Source organism: Carcharhinus amblyrhynchos, chromosome 6, assembly GCF_965287045.1.
Source record: "Carcharhinus amblyrhynchos chromosome 6, sCarAmb.v2.hapA, whole genome shotgun sequence".
NCBI classification, from domain to species: Eukaryota; Metazoa; Chordata; class Chondrichthyes; order Carcharhiniformes; family Carcharhinidae; genus Carcharhinus; species Carcharhinus amblyrhynchos.
Genome location: NC_137329.1, coordinates 110,305,627 through 110,331,607, shown reverse-complemented (window position 1 = coordinate 110,331,607; position 25,981 = coordinate 110,305,627). Strand labels below are relative to the sequence as shown.

Sequence of the window (25,981 nt, the reverse complement as noted above, 5' to 3'; positions counted from 1 at the left end):
AATAAAAGCTTGAACCATATGTAAATATTTTGTATCCATTTTACAAAAGCAATCTCAATTCACAAAATTCTAATTCCTTCTCCGCATTGGATGAGACTTGATAAATATTCTAATTCTTATCAGTATGAGGCATCCCACCTGTGGTTTCTCATGTTACAGCTATAATGACAACTTTTGCAAAGATTAGATTGCTTTATCCTAGAATCCCTACAGTGCAGAAGGAAGTCAATCAGCCCATTGAGTCTGCACCGACCACACAATCCCACCCAGGCCCTATTCCCGTAACCCCAAATATTGACCTAGGGATAAATCAGCATGGGCAATCAACCTAACCCACACATCTTTGGACTCTGGGAAGAAACCGGAGCATCGGGAGGACATGCACGCAGACACAGGAGAATGTACAAACTCCACACAGACAGTGATCCAAGGCCGGAATTGAACCCGTGTCCCTGGCTAACCACTGTGCCACCCATGGACCTGATGGGTTTTTATGGATGGCATGCCTTTATATGGCATGCATAAAGAACAATCTTGACTGGAGCTTCAGCTACTCAACAATATTTGTTACACTTAAGTATATTTCAATGTTATTACATTAATCTTCTGATTTTGAATCACCGAGAACACTGAGATCACTACTAGGCTGATTTAGAATTTATGAAATTGCTTTGAAATTGACAAGTAGTTTATCAGAGTAAAGGAAATACAACTTCAAAATAATACTTTGTAGAATAGATCGTATAAATGATTTATGAAAGATTCACTCCACTCACCTGATGAAGGAGCAGTGCTCCAAAATCTCATGCTACCAACTAAATCTGTTGGATTTTAATCTGGTGTTGTGAGACTTCTTTTTGTGCCCACCTCAATCCAAGGCTGGCATCTCCACACGATGAAAGATCAGTTGTCTGTTACTTAAAATTGCTGCATTAGTTTATACTGTCATAGAGTTATAGAGATTTACAGCAGGGAAACAGGCCCTTCAGCCCAACTTGTCCATGCTGCCCCTTTTTTAAAATCCCTAAACTAATCCCAACTGTCTGCATTTGGCCCAATCCCTCTATGCCCATCGTACCCATGTAACTACCTAAATGCTTTTTAAAAGATAAAATTGTACCCACCTCTATTACTACCTCTGGCAGCTTGTTCCAGACACTCATCACCCTCTGTGTGAAAAAGTTGCCCCTTTGGCCACTTTTTTATCTCTCCCCTCTCACTTTAAATCTATGCCCTCTAATTTTAGACGCCCCTACCTTTGAGAAAAGGTATTGACTATCTACCTTGTCTATGCCCCTCATTATTTTATAGACTTTATAAGGTCACCTCTTAGCCTCCTACGCTCTAGAGAAAAAAGTCCCAGTCTATTGAGCTTCTCCTTATAGCTCAATCTATCAAGTCCCGGTAACATCCTAGTAAATCTTTTCTGCAATCTTTCTAGTTTAATAATATCCTTTCTATAATAGGGTGTCCAGAATTGTACACAGTATTCCAAGTGTGGCCTGACCAATGTCTTGTACAACTTCAACAAGACGTCCCAACTCCTGTATTCAATGTTCTGACCTTTGAAACTAAGCATGCCGAATGCTTCTTCACCACTCTGTCCACCTCTGACTCCACTTTCAAGGAATTATGAACATGTACACTGAGATCTCTTTGTTCTGTAATTCTCCCCAACACCCTACCATTAATTGAATAAGCCCTGCCCTGGTTCAGTCCACCAAAATGCATCACCTCGCATTTGTCTAAATTAAACTCCGTCTGCCATTCGTCAATGCACTGGCCCAATTGATCAAGGTCCCATTGTAATTGGAGATAACTTTCTTCATTGTCCACTATGCCACCAATCTTGGTGTCGTCTGCAAACTTATTAACCATGCCCCCTATACTCTCATCCAAATTATTAATATAAATGACAAATAACAATGGGCCCAGCACTGATCCCTGAGGCACACCGCTGGTCACAGGCCTCCAGTTTGAAAAACAACTCTCTACAACCACCCTCTGGCCTCAGTCAAGAAGCCAATTTTATATCCATTTAGATACCTCATCCTGGATCCCATGAGATTTGATTTGATGCAACACCTCAGTTCAACGCTGAACCAACCAGCTTGTTCCATCACCCTCAGTTAATTTACCTTTCTCTTCACTTATTTTACACTCAGCATATACTAACATGGCCAGTTATCAGAAATTCAAAAAAAGAATTTTTATGCGGATATCTTATTTTGGCTCACCAGTATTTGTCAAGAACAGTTTAATCATCTGACTTAGCAATTCTAATTTTACAAATTACATTTCTACATTGGCAAACATATCATTTACATTCCAGATGGTGACTGCAATCAATCACATGTGAAAAATCATGCAGGATAGAGTGAGCTTTGGAGAAATGTTGGAGCCATTCAGCAGATGTTGAACTAGTGTACTGATTAGAATCCAAGACTGCTGTGCTGGTTATTAAACAAAGACTTGAAATATTTGTTATATAATCCAGACATATCAGAAATACACCCAACCCCACATTGCGGGCTACTTTGTCTATGTGATTGACGGCCTAACGCTTGTTTTGCAACCACTACCTGAATTCTGTCTGCTCTGAGCATGATGTGGAGATGCCAGTGTTGGACTGTGGTAAACACAGTAAGAAGTCTCACAACATCAGGTTAAAGTCCAACAGGTTTATTTGGTAGCAAAAGCCACTAGCCTTTGGAGCGCTGCACTCCGAAAGCAGCGCTCCGAAAACTAGTGGCTTTTGCTACCAAATAAACCTGTTGGACTTTAACCTGGTGCTGTGAGGCTTCTTACTGTGCTTTGAGTATAGCAGGAGCCAAGATTGCTCTGCTTGGGTTTTTGTGCCCTCGGCATAGCCTTACAATCAGTTCTCAACACAAGCGGTTTTCATTTATAGACAAGGAATGTTCTGCCCAGCTCCAAGGCATTTGAGCAGGGGTGCAAATGGTCCACAGTGACTTTATTCCCATTCTTCTTATCCATCATAGAATCATAGCATTCCTACAGTGCAGAAGGAAGCCATTCAGTCCACTGAGTCTGCCCCAACCAACCGATAGAACATTCCACCTAGGCCCTATCCCTGTAACCCCACTCATTTACCCTGCTAACCCCTCTAATCTACACATATTTGGAGATGAAGGGGCAATTGAGCATGACCCATCTCCTTAACCTACACATCTTTAGAGATGAAGGGGCAATTTAGCATTGCCAAATCATCTAACCTGTGCATATTTGGACTGTGGGAGGAAACCAAAGCACCTGGAGGAAATGCATGCAGACACAGTGAGAACATGCAAACCCCATACTGTCACTCAAGGTCAAAATTGAACCTGGCTCCCTGATGCCGTGAGACTGCAGTGCTCACCACTATGCCACTGTGCCACCCTTGCACCCAGCTCCTTGCATCTAACATTTCCCTGGAGGCGACTACTGATGAAACAAGTGGTCTAAATTAGACGCCATGGCATTGGTGAGTAGTCTCAATTTTGCTTGGGTGCCAGGCCTACTTCCTTGGCTGCAGGGATCATTCCTTGAACACAGTTTGCACTGGCCGAATGGATATGTATGCCAATCTTTGCACAAACCAATATTGCTATCAAGACTCCAAAGACTGCAAATAAACTCTACATGAACTGTTCAGCTAAACAGACCAATATAAAAGGGCTGACCCAGAAATGTTAATTAGGATAAAAGCAAAATACTGTGGATGCTGGAATCTGAAACCAAGTCAGAGAATGCTGGAAAATCTCAGAAAGTCTGGCAGCATCCACAGGGGGAGAAAACAGAGTTAACATCCATTCTTCAATTATGCACTGCGTAACGGGGGGGGCAGAACAGCTGGAACAGCAATAAGTGGAAGCTGGGGGAGATTTGACAATTGATTACAAATTCTGCTAGTCTTTTCGCTAGATAATCACACCTGTTATAACATCAATAACAAGCAAAACAATGTACAGTCATTTCAGTCTTTTTAGAGCCTGCAAATGACTGTTCTTTCTGCGGAACAGGGGGTGAAAGTTGCACGGGAATTCTGTCAACATTAATTTTTTTCTCCACTTGTATATTCAAACAGGGTCACTTTAGGATTAGGTTGCTGATTCTTACTGCTATGTGTACTAGATTTCTTTTCAAAATGATCAATGTTAAAGACGTTAGTGTTTTCACTGCAGCCTGCGGAGTCTATCAGAACCAAATAGAATGGAATAAAATCAAACCCCTACAGTGCAAAAGCAGGTCATTTGGCCCATTGATTCTGCACAGACTGTCTGACAGAGCAGCCCGCCCAGACCCCATCCCTATAAACCCATGTGTTTATCTCGCTAATTCTCCTAACCTTCACCTCTTGGGATACTGAGGGCAGGACGTTCCAGCCACACTTGTCCAAAGGCCAGAAAATCCCACCCGAGGTCAATGGACCTTTGCAACGTCCGCCCCCGTCCGCTACTTTTCTGCTGCAGGCGGGACGGGAAAGTTCCGCCTTCAGGATCAATTTAGCATGGCCAATCCATCTAACCTGCACATCTTTCGACTGCACGAGGAAACTGGAGCATCTGGTGGAAACCCACACAGACATATGGAGAATGTACAAATTCCACACAGTCACCCAGGCTCAAATTGAATCCGGATCCTTGGCACCGTGAGGCAGCAGTGCTAACCGCTGTGCCAACTGCCGCCCAAGTAGCATTAGAAAATGTCATTAATGTGGACAGGTCACCATCATGAAGGAATCAAATCCATGTCTATGTAAGGCATAATCAGCATGCAAAATATTAAGACCCTGACAATGACTATGTGACAGGAAGAGTGCGTCGTTCTGGGGCAGGAGATGGAGCAGCCAGTGAACATCAAAGCACTAGTTTCCTGGAGATAGAACAAAATTTAACAACAGAATTTCATTTCAATTTTCAGAATCGATTTCCTTGACACACATTTAAAATGTTAGAAAAGATTGTCATTAGCGGGCTGGTTATTTGAATTGATGGAAAGGTGAGTGCATTTGGTTTGGTCTGAACTAACCCAAACGTGTCAAACCTGGGGCCTGAGGCAATAATATCCTCACATAGGTCATTTATTCCAATTACAGTAACGCTTGCTTTCAAAATGTAATAGCTGCCATAGGCACGAGATCCAAGGTTGCAACTCAATTTGAATCATTCAATTGGCATCATAAAATGTGAAAATGATCCTCAAATTGTTTTCAAAGTCATCTCAATCCTAAAACCAAGTGATGGTTTTATTTTTAACCAGAAATTAGTTGTGATGGATGTTCCCATGTGTTCCCATGTATCTTGCCCTTGACGTCCTGGATGACAGAGGTACAGGTTTGGAAGATGGGTTGGCTTATGAGGAGCGACTGAGTGGACTGGGGCTATACCCATTGGAATTCAGAAGAATGAGGGGAGGTCTTATAGAAACATATAAGATTATGAAGGGAATAGATAGAAGCAAGGAAGTTGTTTCCACTGGTGGGTGAAACTAGAAGTAGGGGGCATGGCCTCAAAATAAAGGGGAGCTGATTTAAGACTGAGTTGAAGAGGAACTTCTTCACCCTAAAGGTTGTGAATCTGTGGAATTCCCTGTCTGGTGAAGCAGTTGAGGCTACCCCATTGAATGCTTTTAAGGCAAGGATAGATACAGTTTTGAATAGTAAAGGAATTAAGGGTTATGATGAACGGGTGGGTAAATGGAGTTGAGTCAACAAAAAGATCAGCCATGATCTTATTGAACGGTGGAGCAGGCTTGAGGGGCCAGATGGCCTACTCTTGATCCTAGATCTTACGTCCTTATATTATGTGCTGTTGAGCTGAGTGCCTTGGTGGATGGCTGCAGTGCATCTTGTAGATGGAACACACTGTTGCCACGATATGCCAGTGGTGGAAGGAGTGAATGCTTAAGTTGGTGGATGGATGCCAATCAAGTGGCTTGCCTTGTCCTTAATTATGTCAAGCTTCTTGAGTGTTTGTTGGATTGCACTCATTGAGGTATTCTATCATGCTCCTGACTTGTGGACAGGCTTTGGGAATCAGAAAATGAGTTATTTGCCAAAGAATACCCAACCTTTGAACTGCTCTTGTTGCCACAGTTTATACATGGCTGCCAAGTTATCTTTCTGGTCAACGGCAAGATCCTAGAATGTTGATAGTGGAATACTCAACAATGACAATGCCACCTATTAGTGTGACACTGAGGGTGGAATTTACCCATCCCACACCATGGGAATCATAGTGGGGTGGGGGGAGGTGGTGGTGGGTGCTGCTCTTGCTGCATGCAGACATGGACTGTTTCAATATCTGAGGAGTAATGACTGAACATTGTGCAATCAAGAGAAAGCACCCCCATCTCTGACTTCACGATGGAGGGAAAGCCATCGGTGAAGCTGAAGATGCTCGGGACCTAGAATTGTTTTTTTTGCCTCAAAGAAATGTAAAGTTGACATATGTGTAAATTTTATTACGAAACTTCAGAATGTCTGCAGTCTCATCTTTCTGGCTTGGTTTCAGTGAGGACTGTGGAGTCATAAAATGATATCAGCAGTGCTTGGGTTGTGAAAAATGGTTACTTTTCTGGATTTATTGTTCTCTTGACCATTTTAAGGTCAAATCACAGTCTGAGTTTGCCTTTTTTGCGTCAGACAGTGATTAGATTTGAAATCCTTGGGGATGGGTTGACTTGTTCAATGAGATCATAGTAGTTTCAAGTAGTTAGATTCAGCTGCTATGATACTTCACACAGATTGCAATTGGCAACCATTTCAAATGGACCAAGTTGACATATAGAAAGCTTCTTTCTGCTGAGAATGGTGAAAACTCTTGGCTTTAAAGCTGTGGCCTGTAAAAATAGGGAGGAGTGCCTGCTGTAGTTGCAAAAGAGCTTTTAAAGGTGTAAGGAAAACCCTGGCCTTATCATTAAGAGCCTGCGAGACCACTCATAGAAACATAAGAACTTGGAAAATATATGTAACAGTAGGCCATTCAGCTCTTTGAGCCTGCTCTGACATTTCATTTTGATCATTACCCATTCACATGACCCTGTCTCTGTCAACCAACTCTACTCAGAAACCCCAGGAGAAACACCAAAATAAACAAAAATACACTACTTAGATTACAAAATAAACACATCCCAAGCTAAAATCAGCCATTAACCTGCATTCTTAGTGTGTGAGCTACCTGGTGTAGACAAATCTGCACCATGTAATACAGCTGAATTTTAAACATACCCCTTACAAGAAACATGATAAATATGCAAACATGATAAAAATACACTTCTTAATGGCACAGTGTCATATGTCCAAGGACGTGAAAGATGCTGAAATTATTGTTTATCCCCTTGACAGTAAGGGGGATAAACCCCCATATCCCTTGATTCTTTTAGTCCCAGGAGCTATATCTAATTTCTTCCTGAAATCACACACTGTTGGTTTCAACTACTTTCTGTGGCAGTGAATTCTACAGATTCATCACTCTTTGGGTGAAAACGTTTCTCCTTAGCTCAGTCCTAAAAGGCTTATCCTTTATCCTCAAGGCATGACCCCCAGTTCTGGACTATCCCTCCAGCACCAGGAACTCAAAATAGAAATTCCCTTGAAAGGGTTGACTGCACTCCAATTTTTACACTACAGGTTCAATCCGAATAGCCATTGGTTCCCACAAGAAAAAAACACTTCCTTCCTGGATTCTCTTTCCACTGAGCTGATCTGGCAGGAAAGCCACAATGTCTCCCCCCGACCAATCAGGCCATAGGTAAAATTACATTTGGGGCCTGATGACCTCACCGGACTCTGATCTGCATATTTAAAGAAAGTTCATGGCAACTGCACACCAATGCCCTTTCTCATGAGAGAAATTAGCAATTACAAAAGGGAGCATGGTGGCACAGTGGATGGCACTGCTGCCTCACAGCGCCAGGGACCTGGGTTCAATTCTGGTCTCAGGTCACTGTCTGTGTGGAGTTTACACATTCCCCCATGTCTGCGTAAGTTTCCTCCAGATGCTCCAGTCTCCTCCCACAGTCCAAAGTTGTGCAGGTTAAGTTGATTGGCCATGCTAAATTGCTCTTTAGTCTCAGAGAGATTAGCAGGGTAAATACATAGGGTTATGGAGCTAGGGCTCAGAACTGTTGTTGGTGCAGGCTCAATGGGCCAAATGGCCTCCTCCTGCATTGTAGGAATTCTATGACTCTATGAATTGAAGATAGTGGGATTGGTGCATTGGCGGATGAGGGGGCTGACTGATATTCACTATCCACTATCCTGGTTTCCACTAGATGGGTAGCATTAAAATTGCCCCCAAAATAACCACCTTAGACCTCCTCTTTGGTGTTGCGGGGTAGAAACTGTGGTACAAACAGAATTTCTATTGTGTAATATTTTGCACTTGGCTGCAAAGGATCGATGTTCTACTGCCAAAATTGCTGTGAGTTGGGTTTTTTATTTCAGTAAAGGTGAAGGAACATGATCATATGTTGAAACAGACCTTGGCAAGTCTTCTGATGTGAGCACCTAGGGCTTCATTAGTGAATCACTTTGGCAAGTAATAGGCACCACAAGAGACATCCAACTAGTAAACCAACTTCACTGGATAATGTGAGGGGAGTCGACGAGAGCTAATTAGCTTTATTTGACCATTTATTGTGCCTATACTTGTCAGTCAAGCGAAGTCTTGCCAAGTAGACTATATCTGCTCGAAGCCTGTGTTTCTCGTGCTGGCTCAGTTGATACAATTGTTGTATCATCGGGCTCAGCTAAGCAGCACGTCCTACTTTCAATTCTATGCTAATTTAGCTGAGCTCTGCCAGGGTAGCAGAAGGTGTTCGACAATTGGCTCAGCATTGGCTGGCTGAGAAGGAGAATATCAGGAAGGGAGCACACTCCTATTCACTAGTCAATGCCTGCTGCTGGAAACTGTGTTGCTCAGAGGTTGAGGGAGGACAGACTTGGACTCAGCCGAGGAACCCCTGCAGTTGAATAGTCTATAAACGCTTGCTCTCCCCGGACTTGGGTACAATGCAGAAGGGAACCTCTGCTTGGGAAATGGCCCCGTAGGGGCAGTCACAAGATAACAACATTTTATAGAACAGAAGGTGGTTATTCGGTCCATTGACAGTATACTTGCCTCACTTCCTTTCTCCTCACACGCTTTTTTTGGAATTTTTGAAGTGGTGATCCACTTGTTTCTTAAATTTTATTATGGATTCTGTTCTGATTTTCTACCTCTTAATGCTATTAAATGTATGCAATTGCTTAGCAACTTACTGATCAGTGGAAATAGCTTATAAGAGCTTTGAGGAGGAGAAAAAAATAGAAGTTTAGGAGAAAATGCAAGACCTTATCATTCATATTCATTTTAAAATTCAAAAATTTTAGAAAACCATTGTGATTAACATAAGACCATAAGATATAGGAGAGAATTAGACCATTTGGCCCATCAGGTCTGCCCTGTCATTCAATCATTGTTGATCTGTTCCTCAAGCCCATTCTCCCACCTTTATTCCTTAACCTTTGATCTCCTTATTAATCAAGAATCTATCGATCTTTGACCTAAATATACTTAATGACCTGGCCTCCACAGCTTTCTGTGGCAATGAATTCCACAGATTCACCACCCTCTGGCTGAAGAAATTGCTCCTTACCTCAGTTCTGATGGGTCATCCCTTTACTCTGAAGCTGTGTCTTCGGATCCTAGTTTCTCCTGTTAAAGGAAACAGCTTTCCTACATTCATACTATACAGGCTTTTCAGTAATCTGTGAGTTTCAATGAGATACCCCCCTCATAGAATCCCTACAGTGCAGAAGGAGGTCATTCAGCCCATGGAGTCTGACCGACAACAATTCCACCCAGGCTCTATCCCCATCACCCGGCGTATTTATCCTGCTAATCCCCCTGCCCCTACTAATGGGCAATTAACCATGGCCAATACACCTAATAAAACAGTAAGAAGTCTCACAACACCAGGTTAAAGTCCAACCAATTTATTTGATAGTAAACCCACAAGCTTTCGGGGTTTGCCCCTTCGTCAGGCAAATGAAGAGTTCTGGTCTCAGACAGAGCATATAACAGCACACACAGTTTACAGATTACTGATTAGAATGTGAGTCTTTACAACTAACCTGCTATTCAAGTCTTTAAGATGCAGACAATGTGAGTGGAAAGAGCGTTAGGCATAGGTTAAAGAGATGTGTATTGTCGCCAGACAGTACAGTAAGTGAGGTTTTGCAAACCCAGGCAAATCATAGGGGTTACAGATAGTGCGACATGAACCCAAGATCCCGGTTGAGACCGTCCTAAGCCACACATCTTTGGAGTGTGGGAGGAAACGGGAGAACCCAGAGGAAACCCACGCAGACAAGGGGTGAACATGCCAACTCCACACAGACCCGAGGCCGGAACTGAACCTGGGACCTTGGTGCTGTGAGGCAGCAGTTCTAACCACTGTGCCACCGTGCCACCCTTCTAAAAAAAACCCATCATCATTTTTAGCTTCTTTGTATCCATCTCTGTTGATTATTGAACACTTTTATTCAATCAATAAGTAATTTAACACTAACTGTGCATTTTCATTTCTTTTGCCTAATAGTGCCATCAAGTCTTGCCGATATTATTAGCATTGACTGTTTGCAAGAATGGGTGAAGTGTAAAACACAGAACAAAGCAAAGGATATGTTTTTGAAGCAGCTTTACATGAAAATGTACCATCAAATTTTAATAACAGGATTAATTTTAAATCCACAAAACCCCAGTAGAGTTGGGTCTCATGGGATGTTGAAGATTTTGAAAATTTCAAACCCAAAGTCAACCCACATCGAACACAGATTCTGCCTGACTTGGTGAGTTTACCCAGCATTTTCTGATTTTATTTCAGATCTCCAATATCCGCACTATCCTGATTTTCCACCTCGACCCTATCTGCTTCTGGTTCTAACAGAGACTAAATGGGGGGACAGGCGACTAACCTGCTCTCAGGAGGTGAGCTGCTCAATTTAACTATTTTACTGAAGCTGCAAACCTAAGATTTTATTGTTTGTTTCAGGCTTAATGGCGGTCAACAGCAGCTCAGGAGGGGGGAGGAACTCTTTTTTCTGATCGCTTCATCCCAACCAGATTTGGTTTACTCCATTGGAGTCTATCCCAAATGCCTAACCCCCCACAGTCACCGCATCCTCCTCACCATCATTAACCTGGCCCTGATCTTTCTCAGCCTATCATCCCACCAGCCTCCAACACACACTGTACCCAACACGGTCCTCCTGACCACCAGGCAGAGGTGCAAGCACACAATAACTCAAGGAATAGGAGCAGGAATGGACTATTATGGATGTTGGGGCATAGTACCAAGTGGCCTCGGATGCAGGGTGAGCTGGTTGGAACCACCCTGTGTGGACAGTCAACATTTAGAGTGTGGAGTGTGTTAGACATAATAAAGAGCTGTGCTCCCTGACACCTGGCTGTGGAGTGGCTATTGGAGAGAAGCCTTGGTGTGACAGGATTTAACATAGACAATATGGCCCGTTGAACTTGCTCTACCATTCAACACGATAATGGCTGAGCTTGGGCTTTGACCTCTACTTTCCCGTCCTCTCCCCATATCCTGTGGTTCTCTGAGAGACTAAAAACCTGCCAATCTCAACATTAAATATATTCAATAATGGAGTATCTGAGGCAGAGAGTCTAAAAGTTTCACAGCTCTTTGAGAGAAGTTATTTCTCCTCATCTGAATTCAAACTGATTTTTGATTTGATTTGATTGGATTTATTATTGTCACATGTATTAACATACAGTGAAAACTATTGCTTCTCATGCACTACACAGACCGTACATAGAGAAGGATAGGAGAGAGTGCAGAATGTAGTGTTACAGCTGTAGTCAGGGTGTAGAGAAAGATCAACTTAATGCAAGGTCTGTCCATTCAAAAGTCTGGTGGCAGCAGGGAAGGAGCTGTTCTTGAGACGGTTGGTATGTGTCCTCAGACTTTTGTATCATTTTCCTGATGGAAGAAGGTGGAAGAGAGAATGTTCGAGGTGAATGGGGTCCTTGATTATGCTGGTTGCTTTTCCGAGGCAGCAGGAAGTGTAGACAGTGTCAATGGATGGGAGGCTGGTGTGAGTGACGGATTGGGCTTTGTTCACGACTCTTTGTAGTTTCTTGCAGTCATGGACAAAGCAGGAGCCATACCAAGCTGTATACAACTAGAAAGAATGTTTTCTGTGGTGCATCTATAAAAGTTGGTGAAGTTGAAGTGAACATGGCAAATTTCTTTAGTATTCTGAGAAAGTAGAGGCCTTGGTGGGCTTTATCCATAGACTGTGTCCCTGTGTTTTATCTGTCAATGTTAAACTCCTTTCTGCTTCAATGAGAACACTGCTCATTCTTCTAAACTTCAGAGAACCTAATTTATTCAGCCTTTCATCACGGGACAATCGTCTCAACCCTGGGATCAATTTATTGAACCTTTGCAAGAAATCAACCTGCCGCTGGGCTACAGTCTCCTTTGCAATGTTCCCTGCATGACTGGGAGTCAATAAGCTTGTCAATTGGGCTGACTCCCTGACCTGTTTTTAAAGGAAAATGTACATGATGGAGTTAAATTTCCACAGCGTTGGGAGAAACCAACCAGAGTTCATCTCCCCACTTGGAAATCCTGTGCCAGTAAATATTGGAGTCAACGGGTGGAATTTTACCCTCCCACCTGCCTTGTGGCGGGCAGGGCATACACCATGGAAAGGCCTGTTGTCCTCGGGCAGGATTTTCCCAACTTCGGGTGAACACGGCTGGAAAAATCCCACCTTATGTTCAGACCATTCCCACTGGTGGGATCTTCTTGGCCAGCCGACGGTGAATCCCCGATGCAGGTTTCCTGGGAAACCTGCGGCAGGGGGTGCATAGAACAGGAAACCCCATTGATAGATCAGGTGGCTGGCCAATGGTGGGCCACCTCCACTGCTGCAAAACACTACTGGGGGGGTATGAAGGGGGGGAGGGAGGAAGCACAAGGACAATTCCACCCATAGAGCGGGATTTTATGATCCCACTCGAGCAAGGCCAGAAATTCCCACCCGACGTCAATGAATATTTCCGTTGTCTGCCTCTTGCCAGCTCAGATTCCATGGCAGGCAAGGTGTTAGAATTCCAACGAATGTCTCTAATTCTGCCTAATTTATCAAAAGGGTACTGATGATGAGACCTGACCTGGCTGCTAAATTCTGCAGGCACATTAAACAGGATTATGCTCACTGGTGTCATCCAGTGATGATTTTGTAGGGATCTGTTAGGTCAGAAACGGGACACCAATTTGTGTGGGGATGTCAGAAACTCATACCATAGTAACCCCAGATACTGGGATATCCAGACTCTGGTTTCTGGACTGGGACAAGTGTCAGGGTGCCCTAATAATGGAAGAATAGTGGCTCAAACAGAATGGAAATCATTCTTCTTCTGTACCATCCAGGTATGATCTACTCCCATAATTCAAGAGATCTCTTCTCCCTCAGTGTACAGGCCTCCCAAATTTAGTTCCTGTAAGGTTAGGGCTTGGGAACTCTGAACTGTGATCACTGTGTCCCAACCAGGAGCACTTTCACCTTCAAGTCTGAAGATTGGGGTTCAAGTTTCACTCCAGACATTAAACAGAAAACCTAGGCCAACACACCAGTGCAGTATTGAGGGAGTGCTGCATGAGTGGTGCCATTTTAAGAACATAAGAACATAAGAAATAGGAGCAGGAGTAGGCCATCTAGCCCTTCGAGCCTGCCCCGCCATTCAATAAGATCATGGCTGATCTGTTGTGGCTCAGTTCCACTTTCCCGCCCTCTCCCCATAACCCTTAATCCCCTCTCTTATCAAGAACCCATCAACCCGCTTCTTAAAAATATTTAGCGAGGCAGCCTCCACCACTTCAACGGGCAGAGAATTCCAGAGATTCACCACCCTTTGAGTGAAGAAGTTCCTCCTCAACTCCGTTCTAAACCGCCTCCCCTTTATCTTGAGGCTGTGCCCCCTAGTCCTACTGTCTTTTTTGAGCGGGAAGAGTCTCTCCACCTCTATCCTATCCATCCCATTCATCATCTTATACGTCTCAATGAGATCTCCCCTCATTCTTCTAAACTCTAACGAGTACAAGCCTAGTTTATTCAGCCTCTCCTCATAGCTCAATCCCCTCAACTCCGGTATCAGCCTAGTAAACCTCCTCTGCACTCCCTCCAGGGCCAAAATATCCTTGCGCAGGTGCGGCGCCCAAAACTGCACACAGTACTCCAGCTGCGGCCTCACCAATGCCCTATACAGCTGCAGCAAGACCTCCCTACTTTTATATTCAATCCCCCTCGCTATGAAGGCCAGCATCCCATTAGCCTTCCTGACCACCTGCTGCACCTGCAAGCTGGGTTTTTGCGACTCATGCACAAGGACCCCTTTTTTTTCAGAGTAAATAGTTAAGCAATCATCAGCCTTTTTAGGTGGATACTGTTAAAAAGTAAGCAATGATCACATTGGAATCTGTCACAATGTAACCAATGGTAGCATGCTGGGAGGGTCAGCTGACCAACTGACCCCATAGACAATGTAGCCAATGGCAAAAGATGTGAGGGTCAGCTGACTCGGTATAAATGGAAAGCGAATTGGGAGTTGGGTGGCCCAAGTCTTGGTGTAATGAAGTTTCTTTATTAAATAGTTTTCTTTGATTTATTTTGTGTAGTTAATTCTGTTATTGCTTGCAACTGAAGATCCTAACTGCCGGATGAACCGATGTAAATGATTTCACTGCAAAGAGCAGGGAATTTGCCACAATTTCTGTGCTAATATTTATCCCTCAACCAACAGCACTTAAAAACAGATTATCAGTTCATAATCACATTGCTGCTTGAAGAATCTTTGCTAGGCACAGATTGCCTACCATGTGACTATGTTTCAAAATAATTGGCTGAAAGGTCCTTTTGATGGTGAATGGTGCTATATCAATGCAAGATTTTTTTACATGATCAGGCCCCAGCCCATTCTATTTTCCATTCTTTTACAATTAATAGCTGTGTAGGGACAGAGGGCAGCACAGTGGCTCACCCAGGTTCGATTCCCAGTTTGGGTCACTGTCTGTATGGAGTTTGCACATTCTCCCTGTGTCTGCATGGATTTCCTCCAGTTGTTCTGGTTTCCTCCCATAGTTCAAAGATGTGCAGGCCGGGTGCATTGACCATGCTAAATTTTCCCTCAGTGTACCCGCACATACGCCGGAGTGTGGTGACGAGGGGACTTTCACAGTAGCTCCATTGCAGTGTTAATGTAGGTCTAGTTGTGACAAATAAATAACATTTTAAAAAGGCCCCTCATTCATGAAGAAGACCCTTTGGAAACTCGACCCACCAGTGCCTCCAGGTCAGAGTTTGCCACCATTCCAGTGGGAGTCCACTTGAAACGCTGAAGTATTTTGTCCCTGGATCCTTAATCAGCTAATTTTTACGAAAAGAAACAAAGCAAATGGGAGCATAAGGAAAGAGGATGAGCAATTTTTAAAACTTGCAGGAGAGGTCAGATGGCCCCTTGTGAGGGATTCATTCTGTACTCCGCCTTCTAACTTGCTTCAAATCACAAGCCTATCTTCCTTGTCCATAGGGATGAAATTCTCCAGATATTGCTCATGATTTCAAACATGTCAGGGGAGATTCTCTGGCCGTCCAGCCGCGTATTTCCAGCCGGCGAGAAGTGGCGTGTTGTTTGCTAGTGGCAGGATTCCCTGGTCCCATTGATGTCACCCCACGCTGGTGGGAATCCACTGCCAGCAGAACTGGAGAATTCCACCAGCATGAAGGGCCAGAGAATTCCAGCCTAGGTATCAGTTCATTCAGGTGTCCGTGCCGCAAAGTCAATCTTATTCCCTGTCTTTAAACTGAAGTCAGCTGGCAATTGGAAATTAGGAATCATAGAATCCCTACAGCGCAAAAGGAGGCCATTCGGCCCATTGAGTCTGCTCTGACAACAATCCCACCCAGGTCCTATCCCCATAACCCCACATATTTATCCTGCTAATTTCTCTAACTTATTCTTTCGGGGACACTAAGGGGGAAGTTAGCATAGCCAATGCAGCTAACCCACACGTCTTTGGACTGTGGGAGGAAACGAGAGCACTGGAGGAAACCCATGCACTCATGGAGAAAATGCACAAACTCCACACAGACAGTGACCCCACTGGGAATTGAACGCAGGTCTCTGGAGTTGTAAGGCAGCAGTGTTAACCACTGTGCCACCATGCCAGGTTGGCAACAAACCATTAACATCACAGGCCAGGAGGTTAGCTTAGATTCTGTTTGTTCTTGGATCATCTTTTTTCTTGCGTTACACAAGAGGAAAAGGAGTAAAATGGGGAAAAAAAAATCTTTCCGCTTTCATGTGTGATTCAAAATATAATATCCTGCTGTAGAAATGGGTAATGATGTCTACTGTCATATTTAATATCTTTCTTGTAGAGCTTTTTAATTAAAAAGAATAGGCAGTATGTTAACATAAATTACCACAACAAAAAATGTTTGAAGTTTTATGTACTTAAATAAGCAGATATAACTTGCCTTTAGCTCAACAAGAACTTGCATTCGTACAACACTGTGATCTACTAACATGTGAGGAGGTGATGGTACAGTCACAAAGTCTAGGTTTAAAGTGAGAGGGGAGAGACACAAAAATGTCCAGGGGGCACTTTTTTCATTGAAAGTATGGTGAATTTCTGGAACGAGTTACCAGCGGTAGTAGTAGAGGCGACTACAATTTTGTATTTTAAAAAGCATTTAGATAGTTACATGGGTAAGATGCATGTAGAGGGATATGGGTCAAATCTGGGCAATTGGGACTAGCTTAGTGGTAAAAACTGGGTGGCATGGAAAGGTTGGGCCGAAGGGCCTGTTTGCATGCTGTAAACCTCTATGACTCTATAATCCAGAGACCAGGGGACTGGGGTTCAAATTCCACCACGGAAGATGGTTAAATTTAAATTCAATAACACCTTGGATTTAAAGGGGTTTTTATCATAAAAATCTACCTGATTCCTTTCAGGAAGGAAATCTGCCATCCTTATCCGGTCTGGCCAACTGTGATTGCAGGCCCGGCCCAATGTGGTTGAATCTTAAATGGCCCAGCAAGCCTTCAGCTGAAGGGCAGATTAGGATGGGCAATAGATTCTGGTCAGCCCAGTGATACCCACATCCCAAGAATGAGTTTTAAAAAGCGCAAAGATGGTTCATGGGAGCATTATCATTGAATCATAGAATCCCTACAGTGCAGGAGGCCATCTGGTCCATTGAGTCTGCACCGATCACACTCCACCCAAGTCCTAACCCCATAAGGTGCAATGGGCAAGGTTTAAAGGAGATGTATGAGGCAAGTTTTTTCCACAGAGGGTGGTGGATAGCTGGAACTCTGCTGGTGAGGGGGGTGAATAGGTTGGGATTAGAGGGATATGGTCCCTGGCAGGGTAGGGGGCTTTTGTTCATACGGGCAACCTGGTCGGTGCAAGCTTGGAGGGCCAAAGGGCCTGTTCCTGTGCTGTAATTTTCTTTGTTCTTTGTATAACCCCCACCTGCTAGTCCCCCTGACACTAAGGGGCAATTTAGCATGGCCAATTCACCTAACCTGCCCATCTTTGGAGTGCGGAAGGAAACCAGAGCACCCGGAGGAAACCCAGACAGACACGGGGAAGAATGTACAAACTCCACACAGAGAGTCACCCAAGGCTGGAATTGAAACCAGGTCCCTGGTGCTATGCAGCGGTAGTGCTCACCACTGTGCCACCCTGCTGCCCCTGACAGAATTTAACACCACGCCACAAAAAGTAATATCGGAGCAGATGAAAAGCTTGGGTAAAAGGGGTATTAGGGAGCATCTCCAAGGAGAGGTTCAGGAAGTTTATTCCGGAGTTTCGGAGTCATCGCCCCCTCAGTGAAGGAATTAAAACTGAGCAAGTGGGAGAATTAAGAATTGGAGGGGAGCAGAGTTCCCAGGGGTGGCGGAGGGAAGCGGTTTGTAGGGCTGGAAGAGTACATCGAGATGGAGAAATTTGGAGAAAAAAAGATTGAGAATTTTAAAGTTGAGCCATTGGTGAGCTTGGAGCTAATGTAGGTGAGCGAACACTTGGGTAAATGGGACCTGTTGCAAGTTAGGTCACAGGAAACACAATTTAGAGTGAGCTGGGCTGCAAGATGGAAAGTTGGAATAGTCCAGCTCCGGAGATAACAAAGCCATGGATTTATCTGAAGCTATAATTTAAAACTCAACAGATAGTTTGCCCCATCAAACTACTGCAACGTCCATATCATGGTTTTACAGCTACAGACATGCATAATCTTGACAACCGTTGTCTTCATCAGGTTCCCTGCTACCGAAACTAGTAAAACATCAATAGAACAGATTTATATGCCGGGAGAGAGAAAAGGACCCGCTTTAATTAAATTTTGGATTGACTTTATGCAGCTGAACTTTAACAGATTTGTGACTCAATAAAGACCAAGATGCAGCTAATACAGATGCAGCTCTCCCCAAGACAAGACGCTAATGAGTTCCTTTTGTGCTGTACTCCACCAGATCCTCCAGAAAAAAAAATTACACGCATCTGCAGCCAATTTATAATTCTTCATGAAATTACTTTCTTAATGTTGTATTATGATTTGGATCTAATGAGATGCAAATTGCTTGTAAACTGGGTTTAATTTGTGTGCCTGTCAAGAGTAGATTGGCTGCTTACTAACACTAGCCTTTCATGAGGCAATAAATAACAAGATGAGTTACAGAATACTTGGTAGTGCAATCATATACTCGAAATGTCATCCCTTTCTAAGAGTGGCCCCAATCAATTACTTTGCACTGAACGTCTACTTAAATGAAAAGTAATAATTTGTCTCTTTGTGGTGGCGAGGGCCAATATTGGGCTCATAAAATATTAAGTGCGAATGCTTTGGAAAATAGATGTACCCCACACTACGTGAGACACACAACTGATGGCACTGCTTAAGTCACATCTATTTCCTCTCCAGACTACAATTTCTTTCAAATTTAAAGACGGCATTAAAATCCTCGCATCCGCAGTCGGCAAGGATTAAACTGAACATGAATCCTCAAGAAAGATATTCACCAAAATAGAATATGCTGGAAAATCTCAGCAAATCTGGCAATATCTGTAAGGGGAGAAAAGAGCTGATGTTCTGAATAGAGACGACCCTTTGTCGAAGCTCAGGAGAACTTGTTGAGAGATAGAACGAGTTCAGTCAGGCAGAGAAGAGTGGTGGTGGATAGGAATTGTTCAGGTCTCTTTTCAAGAAAGAAGCAAAGAGTTCTCAGGCTGTCCTGGTGTGGGATGGAGGTGTACAGAGATTGTGCATCCATGGTAATAAGAGGCGGTTAGGTCATGTGAACTGGAAGCTGTCAATATGACGCAGGGCATGAGAGGAATCCCAGATGTAGGTGGGGAGGGAATGGACCAAAGGATGGAGTCAAGGTAAGAGGAAATAAATTCAGGAGCAGGGCAACTTCAGGGAACTTCAGGGCAGGAGCATGCTGACAAAATGGGCCTACTAGGTTAGTCCTTTTTGTGGATTCTGGGAAGTAGGTAGAAGCGGGCTGTCCAGGGTTGGGAGACTGTGAGATTAGGAGTTGTGGGGGGAAAGGCATCCAGAGGAAATGAGGTTGATGATGGTGTTGGAGATAATGGCTTGATGTTCAATGGTGTGGTCATGATCCATGGGAAGGTAAGAGGAAGTATCTGAGAATTGGCACTCAGCCTCTGCGAGATGACTGACAGCACCCCCTTTATCGGCAGGTTTGATGACAATGTCAGGGTTGGCCCTGAGGGAGCGAAGGGTGGAAAGTTTGTAAGGAGAGAGGTTGCAATGGGTGAGGGAGGCAGAAAAATTTAGATGGCCAATGTTCCATCGACCATTCCCAATGAAAAGATTGAGAACAGGTAATTATCCCAGTGGGGATATCCAATTGGAAGCAGAATGTTGGAGAATGTTAGAAAGATATTCATCATTATTTTGTGAATGTGCATGCTGGAAATTCATTATGTCTGTGGTGAATGTGGTGAGATCTATATTCTGTGTGAAATGCAGTGAGCACAGAATCATTTTCTGAGAGGAAGATGATTTGAGACTTGATTAACCAAAACGATAATGAATCCTAGGAGATAAATTCCCCACAAGGTGCAAATAAATAGAGAAAATAAGTCATTTGTGTGAAGAATTGTAGGAAATATGATGTGTTTAAATTGTCTGCACAATTTTATGACCATATTCTGGGCAGACACACCACGCACAAAAGGAACATTCTGACTTGTGCTGCCTATTGTTATTGGCATGTTTTAACTGTAACTTAAACTGCAATGTCACTGCTGATAGCAGAACATTTGTATGAAGTAGAATTAATGCCTTTCTTTCCCCTCTTTTAACGTCACAACACTATTGCAGTAAATTTCTGTGTGGCAAAGGCAGGAGGGAGCCTGACTGTACTAATAATCAGCTTCCCACTGCACCCGACGCTGTCAGCAAGTAATTTAGAGTATTTGTCAGAGATGTCACAATGCCAGGCTACAAATGTAGGCATGTGCTGCTGTTTGTACTAAGTGTTTCCGAGTAAAAGTTAACCTATTGCACACCAATTGGCAGCACCCAAGGAGGAATGAATAAAGTCGCAAGCTGAGGCGATTGCTTTTTTTACCCCCACTCATGTAGGGGGATGTGGATGTTGCTGTCAAAACCAGCTGTTAATGCCCATCTGTAATAGCCCTTGAGAAGGTGGCGGTGAGCTGCTTTCTTGAATACAATTGAGGGCTGGCCAGGCCATTTCAGAGGGCAGTTAGGAGTCAATCACTTTACTGTGCTTTGAAAGTTACATATATATAGGCCAGACAGGGCAAGCTCAACAAATTCCGTTTCCTAATAGTGAACCGGCTTTTATGACACTCTGGCATTTCGTGGTCACTATTTCTTTTGTTTTAATTCCAAAGGCAATTAAATTCGCAATGATTTGACATAAGCTGAGTTTGAGTTCCCCGTTTGCTCTGGTGGGAATTGAATTTGTCTCCGGATTATTGGTCCAGTAACGCAGGCAGGATGCTGCTGTACCCCTTCTCATCACATTCACGAGTTCTTTATCTCCCATTTTCATAGAATCATAGAATCCCTACAGTGCAGAAGCAGGCCATTCAGCCCATCCAGCCTGCACCAACCCTCCGAAAGAGTATCCCAAACTCTATCCCCATTACCTCAGGTATTTACCCTGCTAATCTCCTCTAACCTACGCATCTCATGACGCAAAGGGGCAATTTATCACGACCAATCCATTTGGCCCATCAGGTCTGCACTGGCTCTCCAAATGAGCTATTCTCTTGCCCTTTTTCCCCAATGCCCCTACACATTTTATCTATTAAAGTTATCATCGAATGCCCTCTTGAATGCCTCATTGGAACCTATCTCCCACCATACTTCCAGGCAGTACATTCCAGACGTGAACCACTCTTTCTGTGAAAAAGTTTTTTCTCATTACACATTTGCTTCTTTTACAAATCACTTTAAATCAGTGCCCTCTCATTCTTGTTTACGAGCAGGATCAGTTTCTCCCTGTCTACTCTGTCCAGCACCTGTGTGATTTTGAACATATCAAATCTATCGAATCCAAAGATGTGCAGGTTAGATTGATTGACCATGATAAATTGCTCCTTAGTATCAGGAGGACTAGCAGGGTAAATACATGGAGCTATGGTGATAGGGGTTGGGTGGGATTGTGGTCGGTGCAGACTCGATGGGCCGAATGGCCTCCTTCTGCACTGTAGGGATTCTTATCAGAAGGATACTAATGATAGGGAACCACAGAATGAGAAAAGCTGGAGTTATGCTCCTTAGGGCAGATGAGGAGTTTTTTTTATACGTGGAGTTATTATGAGCTGTAATGCACAAACTGAATGGAGGGTAGGAGTTGAACCTGTAGTAACTTTCCAAAGAGGACTGGATAGATGTTAAAAAGGAAGTATTTGTCAGACAGAGGGATCTGCTTGTCCACAAATCTCTGAAGATGGCAGGACTGGCTAATAGGGTGGAGCAGATACCTTCATCAGTTGTAACATAGATTATAAGAGCAGGTAGGTTATATTGGAGCTGTGCAAAACCCTGGTTAGGTAATAGCTAGAGTACTGTGTGCAGTTCTGCTCACTTCATTATAGGAAGGATGTCATTGCACCGGAGAAGATCATGTACCAACCAACTCAAGATCAGCTTCTTCCCTGCTGCCATCAGACTTTTGAATGGTGCCACCTTATGTTAAGTTGATCTTTCTCTGCACCCTAGCTATGACTGTAACATACATTCTGCATTCCCTCCTTTCCTTCTCTATGAATGGTATGCTTTCTCTGTATTGTGCACAAAACACAGTAAGAAGTCTCATAACACCAGGTTAAAGTCCAACAGCTTTATTTGGTAGCAGAAGCCACTAGCTTTCGGAGCACTGCCCCTTTGTCAGTGAGTAGGACTTCTATTCACAAACAGGGCATATAAAGAGACAAACTCGATTTACAAAATAATGGTTGGAATGCGAGTCTTTACAGGTAATCAAGTCTTAAAGGTACAGACAACGTGAGTGGAGAGAGCGTTAAGCACAGGTTAAAGAGATGTGTGTTGTCTCCAGACAGGACAGTTAGTGAGATGTTGCAAGCCCAGGCAAGTCGTGGGGGTTACAGATAGTGTGACATGAACCCAAGATCCTGGTTGAGGCCGTCCTCATGCATGCGGAATTTGGCTATCAGTCTCTATCAGTTGGCTATCAACCTGGTGTTGTGAGACTTCTTACTGTGTTTTCCCTAGTCCAACGCCAGCACCTCCACATCTTGAGCGCAAAAAATAGTGGTTTTCAGTGTATGTTAATACATGTGGCAATAGTAAATCAAATCAAATCAAAAAGGTGCAGAGGAGATTCACCAGGATGTTGCCTGGGATAGAGAATCTGAGCTATGAAGAGAAGCTGGACAGGCTCGGGTTATTCTCTTTAGAACAAAGAAGGCTGAGGAGGGACCTAATTGAGGTGCGTAAGATCATGAGGCATGTGGATAGGAAGCAGCTTCCCTTAGTTGAAGGGTCAATAACAAGGGGGCATCATTTTAAGAGGAAGGGGCAGGAGGTTTAGAGCAAATTTGATGAAAATTCCTTTCACCCAGAGGATAGTGAGAGTCTGGAAAGCATTATCTGGGAGGGCAATGGAGGCGGGAAACCTCACAACCTTTAAAAAGTACATGGATACACACTTGATATGTCATAACATTCAAGACTACGGCCAAGGTTATGGACCCAAGAATCACAGAATCCCTACAGTGTAGAAGGAGGCCATTTGGCCCATCACATCTGCACTGACTCTCTGACAGAGTACTTGACCCAGTCCCTATCCCCATAACCTCATGTATTTACCCCACTAATCCCTCTAGTCTACACATCTTGGGACAATAAGGGACAATTTATCATGGCCAATCCATCCAACCTGCACATCTTTGGACTGTGGGAAGAAATCAGAGCGCCTGGAGGAAATACACACGGGGAGAACGTGTAAATTCCACACAGACAGTGACCCAAGCCTGGAATTGAACATGGGTCCCTGGCACTGTGAGGCAGCAATGTTAAACACTCTGCCACTCCCAGAACCAAAGAAAAACCAGGCACTGTGTCTTAATGACTACCATCCGGTGGCTCTGACATCCATCATTATGAAGTGCTTCGAAAGGCTAGTTATGGCACAAATCAATTCCAGCCTCCTGGACTGCCTGGATCCACTACAGTTTGCCTACTGCCGCAACAGGTCCACAGCACACGCCATCTCCGTGGTCCTGCACTCAACTCTGGAACACCTAGATAGCAAAGACATCTATGTCAGGCCCCTATTTATTACTACAGCTCAGCCTTCAACACCATTATTCCAACAAAACTCTTCCCCAAACTCTGTGGCCTGGGCCACGGTTCCTTCCTGTGCAACAGGATCCTAAACTTCTTAACCCACAGACCACAATCATAAGGGGTTATCCAATCTTTGGCTCATGGGCCAATCAAGTTGGGTTTATGAGGGAGTAACATAGCTTCTCTGCTTAGACCACAAGCAAAGCTGGAAAGCACTTTTCTATTCCTTGCAGCAGATATTGCCTTGCGGCCGATCATAACTGAAACTAAAATGAAGACAAAATCCAAAGCATGCATCCTTGTTACAATCTTTGTCTGAAGCCTGAAGTCCCACATCTGAAAGATATACTGCTTAGGGTGAATGCACTCAGCCTTTTTCCCAGAGTTAAGGAATTGAGAACTGGAGTTTAAGTTAAGAGGGGAAAGAATTAATGGGAATCGGAGAGCAACATTTTTACACAGAGGTGTGTGGAATGAGCTGCCGGAAGACATGGTTGAGGGAGAACATAAGAACATAAGAAATAGGAGCAGGAGTAGGCCATCTAGCCCCTCGAGCCTGCCCCGCCATTCAATAAGATCATGGCTGATCTGAAGTGGCTCAGTTCCACTTTCCCGCTTTCTCCCCGTAACCCTTAATCCCCTTGCCTACCAAAAACCTATCTACCCGCGTCTTAAATATATTTAGCGAGGTAGCCTCCACCACTTCAACGGGCAGAGAATTCCAGAGATTCACCACCCTTTGAGTGAAGGGACATTGACAACATTTAAAAAGCATTTGGACATGGATAGGAAAGGTTTAGAGGGATATGGGTCAAGTGCAGGCAAATGGGGTTAGCTTAGATGGGCTTTTGGTCAGCATGGTCCAGTTTGGGCTGAAGGGCCCGTCTCCTTGCCATAAATTCTATGGCCAGACTTTTATGACCTCACGTGGGTGAGGTTCGAAAAATCCCACCCGAGGCCAGTGGAGAATCTCATTCCGCGAGATTCTGGGACAGAGATGACGGTAATATTCCAGCCTATGATTCTATGAATATTTAAATGAGCAGCACAAATCCTGGGAGAAGAAAATTATCTCCTGCCGTCACATTGAGTGTGGTGATCGAAACGAGTTAGGTTTGGTTTTGAGATTTAAATTTTGTTTTACACCTCATCTGACCCAAAAACATAAAATTTCCCTTTATGCTGCTTGCTAACATGCCATAGTAAATTCACCATGCAATCAATGCTTGGTGCATTGGGGTAGCACGGTTGCACATTGGTTAGCACTGCTTTCTCACAGTGCCAGGGACTCCCAGCTTGGATCACAGTTTGTGCAGAGTCTGCACATTCTCCCCGTGTCTGCATGGGTTTTCTCCGGGTGCTCTGGTTTCCTCCCACAGTCTGAAAGATGTGCTGGTTTTAAGTGCATTGGCCATGTTAAATTCTCCCTCAGTGCACCCGAACAGGCACCGGAGTGTGGCGACTTGAGGATTTTCACAGTAACTTCATTGCAGTGTTAACATTAACCTACTTGTGACCACTAATAAATAAATTTAACCTAAACTTAAAATTAAATGAAAACTCAGCCCACCTAGCTGGCTCAGGGAGTCAGTCATTTGCCAGTAAATTCTTATTTTGTAAGAGTTATAACGCAACACATTTGAAAGATCTTATGGAATCTTTACGTTCAAAGTTTAAATAATTAGGAGCCATTTTAAAATTTAAATTCACCAATTTATTGCAAGATAATATTGAACCAAAAGTCCAATTATTCCGCAATGTTGAAGTTTTTAAGGTGTATTTTATCTGTTTATGTTAATCACTGAACTCCTGGAGAATCTTGGGAAATAAGTTAACGCTTTTGAACTCAATCTGAAATTTGAGCACAGGGGACAGATTCTGCGGGAGAAAGGCTTGTTGGGAATACCAGTGATTTGACAGTTTGACATTTTAATACCTGCCCAATTAATTACTATCTGGATGAAAAATGGCCACTGGAAATTTTTATTCCAGATTTTCGTTTATGTTGTATTCAATATTGCTTGACATTTATCAGATTTTCAACTATACTGGTTACAAATTCTAGTGATCATC

At 43.6% G+C, this 25,981-nt stretch overlaps 1 protein-coding gene across 2 annotated transcripts in view; it reads left to right on the top strand.

Moving 5' to 3' along the window:
* Nucleotides 1-25,981, top strand: part of mgat4c (mgat4 family member C) — a 96,267-nt gene that overhangs the window by 22,602 nt on the left and 47,684 nt on the right. For both annotated transcript variants that reach the window (XM_080191741.1, XM_080191742.1), the window contains exon 2: nt 10,873-10,976. In XM_080191741.1, the coding sequence (XP_080047867.1) occupies nt 10,943-10,976 (34 nt within the window). In that variant the 5' untranslated portion in view covers nt 10,873-10,942. The remainder of the gene's footprint in view (nt 1-10,872; nt 10,977-25,981) is intronic.